At 42.9% G+C, this 14,513-nt stretch overlaps 1 protein-coding gene across 1 annotated transcript; it reads right to left on the bottom strand.

The window, feature by feature from the left end:
* Window positions 1-4,146: 4,146 nt before the first annotated feature.
* Window positions 4,147-12,656, bottom strand: LOC115771660. Its single transcript, XM_030717470.1, has 7 exons — window positions 12,274-12,656; window positions 11,315-11,475; window positions 10,532-10,733; window positions 9,431-9,682; window positions 8,429-9,372; window positions 8,130-8,348; window positions 4,147-4,880 (listed from the first exon to the last, which is right to left on the bottom strand). Exons 1-7 carry the CDS (start codon window positions 12,654-12,656, stop codon window positions 4,612-4,614), a joined length of 2,430 nt encoding a protein of 809 aa, XP_030573330.1. The 3' UTR covers window positions 4,147-4,611.
* Window positions 12,657-14,513: the final 1,857 nt, after the last annotated feature.

The following is a 14,513-nucleotide window of genomic DNA, read 5'->3' as shown; positions in this document are numbered from 1 at the left end:
AGTGTTGGCATTGCCCATGGGCTAAAAAGACACCGCTGCCTGCTTTGCTAATGAGCAGGACAAGCTGGCGAAAAGAAAAGTAAGCAGGCCCGGCCTCGCTTTCTGCTTTCAGGTTGCCAAAATGGAAAATGCTGTTCGTTTGAAGTGCTAAAATTCCTAGCTACCAACGGCTGCAACATACCCTGTACGAAAGGGTATTATCACATTGTCAAAGAGTTTGTCTTGCCTTCTATAAAATGCATTTGGCTGGAATTGAATTTGAATTCAGATGCGTCAAGTTATTATTTAAGCAATCTGGCAACACTGCACATTTACTTTGGTGCAATAAGTTGGCTGCGCCTGGTAATTTCGTGAAATAAAGGTGAATTCGTTTTTTTACTGCTTGAAAAAGCCTTCTAAGGTGTCCTATGTTATTTTGTCTATTAAAAAAAAGGCCGTTCACCACAAATGAGCAACTGCTTTCGTGCAGTGTATGGATGCCTTAAAATATGACTGGTCTGAGGCATAGTTTGAATAAGTTTGGCTTCCCTTTGAAACCGTATATACTCCCATATATATATGTATCTATGCCAGATTGGGCATATAAGGTTCGGTGTGCCGATTGTGAAAATTTCACTGTTGGTCTTTTTTAGCATTTGGCATTTGACATTGCCCATCGTCTCATGGCAAGTGCATAATTTTTCAATCAATGCGAGCAGCTGTAAACAAACGGCAAACTATGAAGAAACCAAGAAAGCAACAGGCGGCCAGGCCAAGAAATCGTGATGTGGCCAACATGGCAAACGCTGGCGGATGCGCTCTCAGGAAGCGCTGTGCAACAAAATCAGCTCCGTCAAAAACATTTAAATGCAAATGCAAATGGCCATAAAGCGTGAGGGTGTTCAATGCGAGCTTTATGCAGCGATGTGGGCCAAAAGGCGAGCAAAACGTTTGTCAATGCAACCAAACCGAGTGTCAAGAAGTGTGGGTGTTACTGGGCCTCCTCCTACTTCAGCCAAAAAGCTATTGTATTTAGAAAGCTAGTCCTGGGCATATTGACTACAGTCAACTGCAGGCAACAGCGGGCCACAGGCCACAGGCCACACCGCTAATTAAAAGACATTGCTAAATGACAAAGACTTAATGGCCAGGTATTTGCATAGCTGTCAGCGTTAATGCCCACACTTGGCCACGTCGTGCAGCCGGCTCTTATAGCCAGCCACATGCGGCGCGCTGACAAGAGTGGCCTGGTCTATACGAGCTCGGTCTAAGACCAAATACGCACCAGAGTTGGCCATAAAAATTGTCAACGCTCAACGCGTTGTTGATGCTTTTTTAATAGGGGCGTTTTATTCAAGCCAACGCACGACGCACATGCGTCTTGGCACCTACTCGGACACGCTTTCAGGTCTCGGTCCTCCAGATCTTTTGGTCGATGTCTTTATTTAGCGCTCAGCGTTGCGGCACGCGTCTCAACTATTCGCACAGATCGTTGATGTGTGCGTTTGATTAATGGATGCCGCCGCCGTCGTCTCAGTTTCAGTTTCAGTTTTTCAAGTGCTACAACTCTGAATTTTTGATCAGTTGCCGCTCGGCTTTTGAGTTCTCAGCGCCCAGCCTCTCGCTGTTAATGGCGTGCGTAGCTGAAGCGTTAAAGAGATCGTAAAACGCCTCGGTAAACTTGTTGCTATGCTTTATAATTTGATTAACACTTATGTTGGTCTGCTGGCCCAGTCCAGCAGCCGAGTGTGTGTGTGTGAGTGATATGGCAGTTGTGTGCTGTGTGCCCGAAGTGTGCCTGACTGCCTACAAAGCCGTGAAATTATTATAATTTGTTGCCATTTTAGCATTTCACTTAACCTGCGAACGCACTTGTCATACTTCAGGCTTAACTGCTTTGACAAACAAAACTTAAAGTTGCTAACGAGAAGCTGCCAGTTGCCAGTTGCTGTCAGTCTGTCTGCAGGGCTGCTACTGTCGACACTCTGTCAATCCATCAATTGCTTTAATGACATATTGCCATTAAGAGGCCTCAGCAGCAGCTACATGTGGTAATACATTTATTCAACCAGCAATTTGTCAGCCAATTTCAACTACAGAATGTTAATTAAGCTGACTCGTGTTTTGGATTATAAAGAATGGATGCGGAAAAAAAACACATATATCATTATGAATATGGGGCATGACGGGTGGAGCCGTTCTTTCAGTACCTATTGTACGTAGCTACATAAATACAATATGCTTTTTGTACAATTTCACTGAGTATTCTAATTTTTATTGGAATGATGTACTCACAATTAATAGCCCAGTCGCTACGGTCATATCCGTCTGTACGTTTCTCTAACTGTGTGTTTTTATGCAAATTCGTCTAGAAATTAGTCGAGCTCTGATTTTTTAACTGTAGGCGTTATATACTTGGACCCAGTCGATCCGTTTTCGTTTCGTTCCGGTAAAAATGCATTTATTTTAGAAGTAAATTCTTTTGTTTTACTTTAGAAAACTCATCAACTAGGCGCTTCAAAGAGTTCCTCATACAAAAAAAAAACCTTATCTACAATATTATTTTCACTTTACTAGAACAATGGGCCATAAACTTTCGTTAAGAATAAGAGTTGTTTCTTATTTTTGAATAATATGCAAAATATTGCCGCTGGTTTATGATTTGTGGCTCTCAGGGTTTGATTCTAAACTTGATGGAATAAAATGCGGGCCTGATCAATAATTCAATTCCAATCAAATCTCGTAGTTTTCAAACGTTATGCATTTGAGAAATTACAATTAATTACATTTTATTGCAGAATAATTCACAAAATAAACATAATTATACATATATCATTATATATATCTATATATATATAATATATATATATATATATAAACATATATTATATTGTTGAGTATATTGGGAAGATGAAACAGCCTGTATTCTTTTCTATTTCATCTCTATAGAACTGTTTGTCCCGACTGACTGTTTGACTGACTGACTGACTGACTGACTTAAGAATGACTGATTGGTGATCAACGCACAGAGCTAGGAAGCTTACATTTTCACTGTAGTTACCTTATGTGATGAAGGTGCACGTTAAGACGTGGTTTCGCCCGCAAGTGTGGAAAAATCGCTAAAAACTTTTGTATGCAACTTTCTGTCTTTTGTTAACCATCCGACCTCAAACTCATTTTCAAAGATCTTTGTTCAAATTCATTTGAGGGGTGTTTCACACTTGCTGAAAAATGCATTTCTCCTTGGTGGAAATGGTGGTTAAAGATTTAGTGGGTGACGTTTTGCGCTCAAATTCATTTCCAAGGATCTATATGAAAAATCATTTGAGACGTGTTTCACTCGTTTCACAGAATCCAAACTTCCTCGTTGGAAAGTGCGATTCTAAGATTTTTTTGGAGAAGTTTTTTGTATATTTCGAATTGCTCCAAACTTATTTCAAAGTTCTACACAAGAACTTTATGAATGCGGATTACACCGACTTGGGAAAATTTCACCCAAAACAGTGGTTAATTTGTGAAAAACGTTTGTATGAAAGTTGTTGCTAACTTTCCGATCGGCCTTAAACTCATTTTCAAAGATCTTTGAGAGAATTTATTTTATACGTGCCACGAGCAAGGCCTGCTAGTGTTATATATAAATAATCTTTTTTATTTATACAAAAACTTCTTCAACACACAAACCAAAACTTTTTATATGAATGAAAACACACTTGATATTTAGAGATGTTTATAGAGTTTATTGCATTACTTAATCAGTACAATTTGTTTAGAAAAATATATATTTCTTCATGTGTATGAATTGTCTCGTTTAAACTTAAGATCCTTAAACTTTAGCCTTTTTGTGCTGATGTCTTGCTGATGTGTAGCCCCATACTAAGCACCTAAAACTTAGCACCTCTCTGCGTTTCGGCAATAAATTAGCATTAAGCCATTAGCAATAAATAAATTAGTGATAAATAGTAGTTAAGTACAATAAATAGTCGATTCGAGTTTTTGAAACGCAGCCGAATGCATGAAATTTGACACAAACATTTTGATACAAAATTATTTGGCAAATCTGCAGGAAATATTATGGCTACGTTTCCTACATATACGTATAAAGCAGCTCGAAGCATCAATAAATAATACAATCAATAAATAAAATGGTAGAATAAAAGTTATAAATGCACTTCAATTTGCCTCAGTTATAGACTTAGATTTTAGATACTCATATGCAAGAGATATTCACTACACACAAAAAAAAATTAGCCTAATTTCCGCTAGAGAGAAGAATTCTAAAAATTTACTACAATTTTTGCTGCTAAATTCTTGATTTTGTCTATGCAATGCGCAGTTTTAAAATGCTGGAAAATTGCTTCCAGTGCATTTAAAAGCGCGCATTTGAAATGCAATCAGTTCGATTAATTTTCGCGTATTCGATTGCGTATTCGATTAAATTAAGTGTTAATTAAATTAAGCTTAAACTAAATTTTACGTAGAATTAAACTATGAATTTTTCAAATGATTTTCATGCATCGCTGCTTGGCGATTATGTATGTATATGTGCTATTCAAGTCTCATCGAATCTTTTGAAGCTTTCGAGGCATATTGCGTTTGTTCCCAGCTAATTGTGAGAGCTATCCGATACCCATCTTAGTACTGCTGACCATAGCGTCCATTCATGCCGCTGTCGTACAGCTTGCTCAGCGTATCCTTGGCGCTGCTCACATGCGACGCTGCAGCGTTGCCACCCGATGGTGGGGGTGGTCCATATAGAATGGTGGGCGCACCATATGTGATGGTTGGCGTGGGGTCCTGCTGATACAGATAGCGCTCCTTGCGGGTGCGTCGCTGCACGGTCTTCCAAATGCCAAAGATGCTTAGCTGGGCGAGCAGAAACAGTGAACCGGCAAAGATCAGACCTGCAAATGAAGATGGGAGAGAGCAAGAGTTAGATTAGAACCCAAACTGGATTAACGGCATGCTTATCAAAACAGGAAAATGAGCAAGAGCGAATGGCAGATAATGAGGAACCAGTGCAAGCAACAAGGAAGCAACTACGAAACCAACCGACTTAGTTATCAAAGAAAACAAAAGTGTACACCACTTGACCCAGTTCACTCGCTAAGCTCTGGCCAAGAGCGGCGCTGCCTTGGGCTACCGCGTCGAACAAAAACGAAACCAACGACCGACCAAGTGACCAACTTTGACAGCAACAAGTTGAAGATCAACAAAAACAATGAGAAAATAAAGCAGCGACAATTTAGTGCATGAGTTGCATATTTCTTTTATTTTTTTCTTATTTATTTATTTTGTTGTTTTTGTTTTGTTTTTTTTTTGTTTTTTTTTTCGGCCAAGGCTTCACTTTTCATGCTCTCCTACACGCGGCGGGGCATGCACTCAAAAGTGCAACATGCCACATAAATAAGCCGCAACAGAGAGACCGGAGATGGTAGATTGGGAGTAAAACCAACGGCCAATGGACAGAGGAAATTCGAAATGCCAATGCCAATGGTAGAAATCGGGTGAAAGTGCCGACAAAGTGCAGAGCAAACTGTTCCTCCGTTCGTTTGCTTGCATGCGTTGTCGTCCAGTTCACGAAATTCTGAATTTAAGAGCAACGATGACAACGACAATGATGATGATTATGATGATGATGATGACGACGACGACTTTGCTGATGACTATCACAGATTACAGCGTACATATGCATGCTGCCGTTGTTGTTGTGGCTGTTGTTGTTGGTGGTGTTGTACATCAAATGCCCATAAAAAGTAAGCGCCGACGGCTTAAGGCCAACAAACACACACACAAACAGCCAAATGTAACCCAACGTACAAGAGCAACAACAAATAACAATGTTGTTGTTGTTGTCGTGGTCGTCATCGTTGTCGTGGTCTGTTGGCAATGACTTTAACGAGTTTCAATAACAAAGCGCACGCACTTGAGCCTTTATTTATGTGCTTGGTTTACCTTTTATCTGTTTGTCCATCTCTCTCACCCTCTCGCTCAGTCTGTCTGTCTGTCGGTCTGCCTCTCTCTCTCTCTCTCTCTGTCTGTCAGTCTGCCTGTGCGTATGACTCGCACAACAACAACAAATACATGAAATTATTACAATTACGATAAACGGTAAGTTAGTGAGCTCGGGGGCACCCACAAAAGCAATCAAATAGTATACAATTTCAAAATAAACACAAAACAACAACAACAATAAAGACAAACAGCTTAGAACAATGAACAAGATCGGCACGTTGTTGTTTTCGACTTTAACACTATGGGAACCAGTGCACAAATCGGACGTGCATCATGTTGCATCTGAGATGAAAGCGAGGAAAACTTGATTGGACACATATTGAAAAAGCTGAACATTGGACTTATTATTATTGGCGGGGAAAGTGAAGGAAACCAATCAGGAAAAGGGATATTAAATGAAAGTGAGGAGAGTCAATCGGTGGGTTTGAGTGCAATAAGAAATAATAGAGACATTATGAGTCTGCCTATAGGAACTGTGAATTAAAAGGGGGATTTCGGGAAATTTTTTGCATTTTAATTAATGACTTCTGATTTCTGCCTGCCCGTTACAAAGTATTTTAAGATGAGCTTCAAAAAACATTGCTACTTATACAAGTTTAAGAAAGATATAAAGTAATATGAAATTGACAGAACTTATTTAAAACCTACTTTCATAAAGAGAATCCTTGTTCTTGTTCTGTGTAAACGCTACTATGTGGAAGCTTAAGAAAAATGCGAGGCTCAAAATCGAAATCAAACTAAATAAAAATTAACTAAATTATGAGTATAAGATCATTGATTTTTCGTATAAATATGTCGGAATAAGTGTGTAGAGTAATTTTATGTTTTTAGGCCATTTTTCTTTTTAAATTTCCCAATAGTTTGCATTCACATCAAACATAATAACTTAACCAAAACAAATTTAATGATAATTGAAGCGTTCTATAAACTTCAAATTGTAGTCTTATAAATTGATCAGTTTAAGCTTATGGCCAGGTAGATTACAGACAGAATCGTTGGAATGGAGTTATGAAGAATGCATAATTCAAATAAATTTGTATAAATTATGGAGTATAGCTAGAGCTGGCCGCTAGATTGATTGCGCATGCCACATGCCACACGCATTAATATTAACCGGGCACTCGCTCAAGCTCAAGCTTAAGCTCAAGCTCTCGCTCTAAATCTTCAATGTGTGTGGTAAATGAGCTTAAACTGAGGAGGAAACCGTTGCTCTAATTGCGGCCAATGAGCTCGACGCGCTTCGCTTTGTTGTGCAGCGCGTAATTGCAACAGAAATTGATGTGGCTGCCGCTGCTGCATCTGGGGACCAAATGGACCTAGAGCAGCAGCAGCCACAGCAGCTGGACCTGCTGCCGTCTAACAAGCTGTAAATTTAACGCTTCAACGCTGCATTTGATATTAATGCTCCATGTCCAACGCGCATGGAAATTGCTCCACAAACCTCCACAATGCTCCACAATGACAACTGCATAACGATGGAGAAAGGGGGGCAGCGCGGGGGGTTAGCTAACTGTGCAAACTGTTCGCGCCGCACGAAAATGAGGCGTGCAGTAATGCGGCAGCGGCAGCAGCAGCAGCGGCAGCAAAAGCCGCAGCCACAGCATCTCATCCTGCACAGCTGGCGCAGCACATCACATTGAACCAGTGACCTGGTCGTGAGCCGGCGACACTGCGGCGTCAGCATCGGCATCGGCATCGGCATTGGTTTCGGCATTAGCATTTGCATCATAACTTGTTGGCAGCCAGAGCTGTACACGTTCTGGACATGAGCCACATAGCTAGAGAATCCAATTTATTTCTCATGCAGTCAGTCGTCAGTGGCAATGATGAAAAATTGATTCATTATCAAAATTAGCGAGCAGCCAACAATGGCCAAAACAAGCCGCTGGCTCACGACGCAGCAGGCATCTGGCAGGCGGACAGCTGGCCGCAGCCCCCAAAACGCATTCGCATCCTCAGTTGCAGCCATCCGCCACCCGCTGGCTGCAGCAGCACGACGTCAACAACGTTCTCCGGCTGCTTGTCTATGCAAATCAGCGCGCAGAAGCAGCAGCTGAAGCGGGAACAGCAGCAGCATCAACTTTGGATGCTTTGATTCGCTCTTGATTGGGCATTTTCACAGAGGGAGCAAAACTTACCATAGCCATTAAGACAAGTGAGCTTGTCCTGAGGAACGCCCGCGTAGGCCTTCTCATGGGGCTCGGCAGAATTCTGGCCGGCGTCGCTGCCATCCTCGGCCTGGAAGCCAAACTTGTCTGTGATTTGTATGGACTGCACGAGCAGTATGTTATCATCGGCTGGGGCTGGGTTAACATCGCGGCGCTCGCGTTGCTGGCGTGTGCTGACCATGAACTCGCCTGTGAATTTGCAAGCAGTTAGCAACGTAATGAGCCACCGCCAGAAGCCAAAAGTCAGTCAGCAGCTGGGCGATACTTACCACCATCGGTGCCATTCACCACGGAGCGCTTCCTGCGGCCATAGGAGACAAGAGATTTCAGTTCGCCGCTGGCGCCATCCTCACTATCACAAATGACAGGCTCGCACCGTGGAATGCAGGGCGTTACCAAGGCGCGGAACTGTACCACCTCGCTGGATGGGAACTTGAACGCATCGAACTGAGAGAGCAGCACCTTGCGATTGTGCGAGAGCTTCTGTATGGTGCCCATGATGTATTGATCGGTAGGGCAGCCATTAGCATCGATCAGAGTTATCTCGGCGCTGTCCGAACCATCCATGGCGACCAGTTCGCGCACAAAGATCTCGTACGGGCTGTTCTGTTCAACGATCTCGAAACGGAGCGCCAGAGGATCACCGACCTCGGCAATGCGCTTCATGTCGCTGCCATCGCGTGAGGTGATTTTCATAATGACATTCGGTGAATCGATGGTTATCTCCTCGCTAAGCGACGATTCGATCTCGCCAGTGACACCCAAGTCCACGTCGTTCAGCACCGTCTTGTTGGTCAAATCATACTGACAGCTGACAGCCAGGCCCAGATCGGAGGAGGTGACAATCATGGAATGATGCTGTATAACAATATCGTTCATATAACGACCATAGGCACTTTGGCGCACATTGCATTCGAGATCGTTGTAACCCATGCGGAAATCAAACTCCAGCGATTTGTCCACGCTTATGGAGCAAGACTTGGGTGCTCCCTTGGCATAGACCTTGCCATCGAACAGCTTGGAGGTGCGTATCTTGGTGATCATCTCACCGGAACGGCACTCGATAGACACATTGTAGCAGGCGGACAGCTCATATGTGGCTGCTTCGGGCACATCGAGATAGGGATCCATCACATCCGTCAATGTGGCGCGGCTGTGATGCGACAAACGGCAGACCATGTCGCCAGTGTCATTGTAGTCATACGAGTGGCATCTGTCAGAGTCGGAGCTGTGAGAACCATTCATTTACTTGTTTAATGCGCTGGCTTTACCTGTAGGGCGAGTTAAGGCACAGATCGCGACATTCATCAATTGTGTTAATGTCCTGATAAACGGAATCCACTGTCTTTAGAATCTTGCCCGAGATACGCTTGAATTCGCACAGCTTGCTGGGCTCCTCAGCACAATTATTCTCCAGATAGTCGGCGCCTTCATAAGCTTCAACGCTGTTTCCCGCCGATAGCGTGATGCGATCCATGTCTGAGAGCTCACACAGGCCAGAGTGGCGATAAAAGTTGGCCGAGCTGCGCAAGGCGAGAGTTATGAGCGGCAGAGGTGTACGCATTGAGATAGGCAGTAGAATAGGTTGAAGATATTTTTGTTTTGTTTTTAGAAAGAGGAAGATAAAGAAAGAATGCGAAGATATAGCATTAGGTACAGTGTGTAGAAAGGTGCCAGTTATATAGAAAGCTACTCGAAGCAAGTGAAGATTTGTCGTTAAACCATATCTATGCAGGCTACTTTAAGCTAGCTCAATTAAAATAGAATAATGATTCCAGTAATTAGAGGAAATACTTAAGAGTAGATAGCTAAATTAAGTTTTCGTTGTTCTACTTAGCCATTACAACATTTTTGTATTTAGCTCGCTAATTCTGTTATTTATCTCCTGACTTTATCTTTTATCCAAACAAGTCTCTAATGTGAACTAACCTTACAGAGATTCTTGTATTTATAAACTTTATCACTGCAATCTTTCTTTTAAATTATTCTGTATATCGTTAGTGTTTATATGATATGTGTGCATTTTTGTTATCTTTTGGTAAGAGTTAGGATTTCCTCTGTGTACTTCATCAATAATATCTGCACTCAACATTATCTCAATTGAAATCTAAATCAATTTGGCAGGCGCTTCTGCTTAGCTTCTTATCACAAATCAATGCCATTTCTGGTATCGGATTTTACAGTTCATTTACACTTTTATCTTGATCGAACCAGTTCTCAATTTAAAGTGTCTGTTTAGTAGCCTAGTAACACCTGTGGCATCGCGATATCATGTTTCTGAATATACATAACTGGATCAACTTGTGTAGAGATTATGTAATGGCAATCTAAACAGCTGATGGCTGCATCCTGTTCATCTTCAGTTGACTTACCGGCACGTAAACTCTGTTTCACCTAGGCAGAGCTCCAAGCAGTCGCGACGTGACAGCACCGTCTGACTAGATTTGACATGTTCGGGCAGGCGGTAACCTTGAACGCGATCAACGCACCAGGCCTTGGAGCAAGGACGCACACCCAAACACGATTTCTGTGCGTAGATCGTGAAAACCGGAAATTGTGAGCGCGAAAGTGAACCTGCAAAAGAGCCAAGCCAAAAACATTAAATGGTGCTAGTAGTGTGTGGTGCATGTGGTGCGTATAATGCGTGTGGTGCGTTTTACGCACACGCCCCTTCACTGCAAAGTAACAGGCGTTGAGAAACATAGCAGCAGTAAATGCAACGGCAACGGCAACGGCAACTGCTACGACAACTGCAATAGCAACGGCAACAGCGACAAGGCTGGCCTGAAATTATGCGTTAGCGCAACGCCAATGCCAAAAGCCAGTTTGCAGAATAGGCAAAATCTAGTTTGCTTGGGCCCAGGCCAACTTGGAGCCGTCGTCTGTCGTCTGTCGTTTGTCGTCTGCCGTCCGTCGTCGTCGCTCTGTCTGCCTGCCTGCTTGCTTGCCAAATCATGCGTAAAACCAAAGGCGTGTTTCGCACTGCTGCTGACGCTGGTGATTTATTCGCCAGCGCTTTGGCCACCATGAACTAGAACTCAATAATTGAATGAACGAGTGGCCAACTAAATTATTGAACTTTCTTTGGCACACAAAACAGCAGCTGCAACAGCACAAGTTGCAACAGCAACAGATTCTCACACTTTCTAACTCACCTGGCAATTTATCGGCAGTTGTCTTGAACAGCACACACAAGCCGGTTTCATAGTTGACAGAACTGCAGGACTCGTTGCTCTGACAAGCCTCCAAACAGTCCGTAAGCATCAGCGTGCCGGGTAGTGTATCCAACATTTTTGAGGGTGCCGACAATACATAGCTGCAGGAGAGAAAAGAGATGAAAAGAGATGATAATGCGTCAAAACTTGATGACACTAATCCCTGCTGGTGTCGAAAGTAAACAACGAATTTTTGTATGTCATTTGGAAGAATTACATCTTAAGCTCTGACAAACACATTTCACAAACTTCCATTTTACACTAGACCAATTTTTTCCATACTTCAAATGCTCATCAATATCCAAGCGGTAAACATTAATTTAAATTGATTAATTCGTAAAGTCTCTTAATCCAATTTGATTAGCCAGTAACAGCTCGAGCGTGTCGAAAAGAAAAACGAAAGTATACCTTAATCGCATTTACCAAATATAACGTCATGGTGCCCCCGCATAACTGGCTTATGAGTAAGCGGCTAAACAAAAGACTCAAGCAACGAACTTGCTGTTGCCGGCAGCAGCTGCTGCGATGAAAGAAAGCTCATAAACAGCTGCCGTCGGCGCCTCTAGTGTATTGTGCTTGCCCGACATCCAAACAAACCATGTGATTAGACAAGCCTCGTTTCGCCCATATAAAACGACCCCTTCCCGCCGTAATTCCTGCCACCTGCTTTGGGCCTTTTAACATTTGCATTGGATGCCGTTAGGTCCCAATCCTATGCAAATTAGTTAATTGGACTAAATCTTAGACTTTAGCTTGCAGTTCATTAACATACATTAATTTGGCTGGAAATAAGCCCGATTGGAATATAAGTAAAAGTGAAAATAAGACACATTTCTCAATTGCGTCAGCTTTGAAATTTGACTTTGCTTTGGCATTCTGCTTAGGCTTATGACACTTACCCCGTAATTATCTCGAAGCCAATCATATCTGGATCGCACTCCTCGTCCGTCTCAGGCGCTTTGTCTGTCTTTGGCTCCGGCTGTGCATCATTCTGTGGCTGCAGCGGCTTGGGCAGCTCGCTGTTGCTAATCGCGCTGTTGGTGCTGCTGACCAGCGGTGCTGCCTCCACGCTCTGTTCGCTGGTGGTGGTTGTTGTCGTGGAGCTGCTGCTGCTGGCACTGCTGCTTGTTGTGGCAGCTAATGCTGCCGGCGCTGGCGTCACATTGGTGCGTGGAATTGTTTGCTTGGCCGGCTTGACAGGACGCTTCGTTTTGCGCACGGCGTTGGCGTCACTCGCAATTAGGCAGAGCAACAGCAGAAAAGTGCAACGGCGTAGAAACATTTTGCCTAGAAGAGAGCAGACAGAAAAATAGAGAGCAGGCGTAAGTCGGGGGGCATTGGCAAAATGTTAATTAGGCTAACTAATTTCACGTTACGCGTAATTTATGTAATTCCTGTTGTGCATTTTATTAGTTGTTGCATATTAGGTTGCCACGCTGCATGTGGTGCACAAATAACAACAACAACTGAGCGAACGGCACTTTTTTGTTTTTTTTTGTTTTTTTTTTTTTTTTGTTCCTGCTTGTGCGCCTGTCTCCGGCAGATGTTGCACGTTGGCTGTGTGTGCGCAAGCATTAATTGCTTGGCTTGTAAGGTCTTACAGAGTTTAATTAAAGCAACAGTTGGCTAGCAATGTTTGCGCTTGTTATTGTACAACAATAAAAAGAAATGTTTAAGGCCGCCGCTACGGGCAAGTTGGATGTGTGAAATGTGTTGACGCCTGGGAAAGGTAGAGCCACTTTTTTGTTGACCCGCAATCGAGAGCAACCAGCTTACGGGGGAGTCTGTGTGTAGGCGTTTTGAAATGATATCAAGCTGTGAGACACCATTTTCACCTACCACGAAATCAAAACATTTTACGGCCATATAAATCGCATCAGCAACACATTTACCAATCTGGAAGATATCTTCAATGCTTTCTATGTACGGGCTGAATTAAGTTCTTTGGCAATATATGTTTTGTAAGCTTTCTCGCTTATGCAATCATACATTACAATGCTGGCAGTCCACACTTTTTATGTCTGTCATTAATCTGGCAATCCTAACTGCGTGAAAGTGAAAAGCGCAGATTGTTTACTCTGATTGCTCTGCAACGTGTTCAGTTTTATGGCCAAAACACAGTTAATTGTGTGTGCGAGTGTGTGTTGAGTGGCAAACAAAAGGCCACAAAAAACCTCGCCGGGCGTCTGTGTAGTAGCAACAGCTGTGAGATAATCTTTGCTCAGTATTTGCAACAGGCAATCGACACTGGCAGCAACAACAGCTTTTGCTGTTAATAAGAGGGTGGCGTGGGAAATATGTTTTGATAGAATTCCATGATAATGTGCGGCGCGGCGGCACTTGTTGTTCTGTTACATAATTAATTACGGGGGTGCGTTCGATGCGCCATCTAGCGGCGTGGCATGCAAAACAAGTGCACCGCCTGCCGCGCTCACACATAAATTATGAAAAGCCAAACAACAGCGACAAGTACCGTTAAGTTAATAACAGGCCTTAAGACCTGTACTGAAACACAATACTCGCACACACACACACACACACACACACACACACATAAACTAAAACTAGAAAAATAGGGAAAAAAGTGCGGGCTGCGGAATTGGTAAAACTCAGCTGGCACCCGATTCATTACGGGAACACTCACTTCCACTTGCAATTAGTTCTATGAATGAATTTATGCTAATTATAGGCTGCCAGGCAAGCGGCGTCCCATCGACCGACACGCTTTTAATAACCCACTGGCTGTGCTTATATTTTGGGCAAGATTTGTAAAAGTTTCATTGTTGTTGCGCGGCCTCAGACCCGGCATCACCTGCTAACCCACAAATATAATGAGCCATTGACCGAGCGCCCCGTAAAGCGGGCACAGCTACTTACAAAAACAAAAAAACAAAAGGAAAAACTAAAAAATAATAATATAAGTTAAAAAACTAAGAAACGAACGGTACACACGCATGCGGTATGTGTGTGGCATGCGGTTAGAATCGAATCTTGTGGTCGACGCTTCATACCGGGGGCCTTGCTGCGTATTACGAATTTCCATCTGAGTGACCATATCAAAGTCCCCAAAGAAGCGAAAAAAAAAACATTTTAATTAACATTGAAGTAATTTGGGGTTTAACGTTTCGGCTGTTTTGGA

This window comes from Drosophila novamexicana, unplaced genomic scaffold (genome assembly GCF_003285875.2).
Source record: "Drosophila novamexicana strain 15010-1031.04,08,12 unplaced genomic scaffold, DnovRS2.1 tig00000108-arrow-pilon, whole genome shotgun sequence".
Classification (NCBI taxonomy): domain Eukaryota; kingdom Metazoa; phylum Arthropoda; class Insecta; order Diptera; family Drosophilidae; genus Drosophila; species Drosophila novamexicana.
The sequence above is the reverse complement of the archived record's forward strand: the minus strand, read 5'-3'. Positions and strand labels throughout refer to the sequence as shown.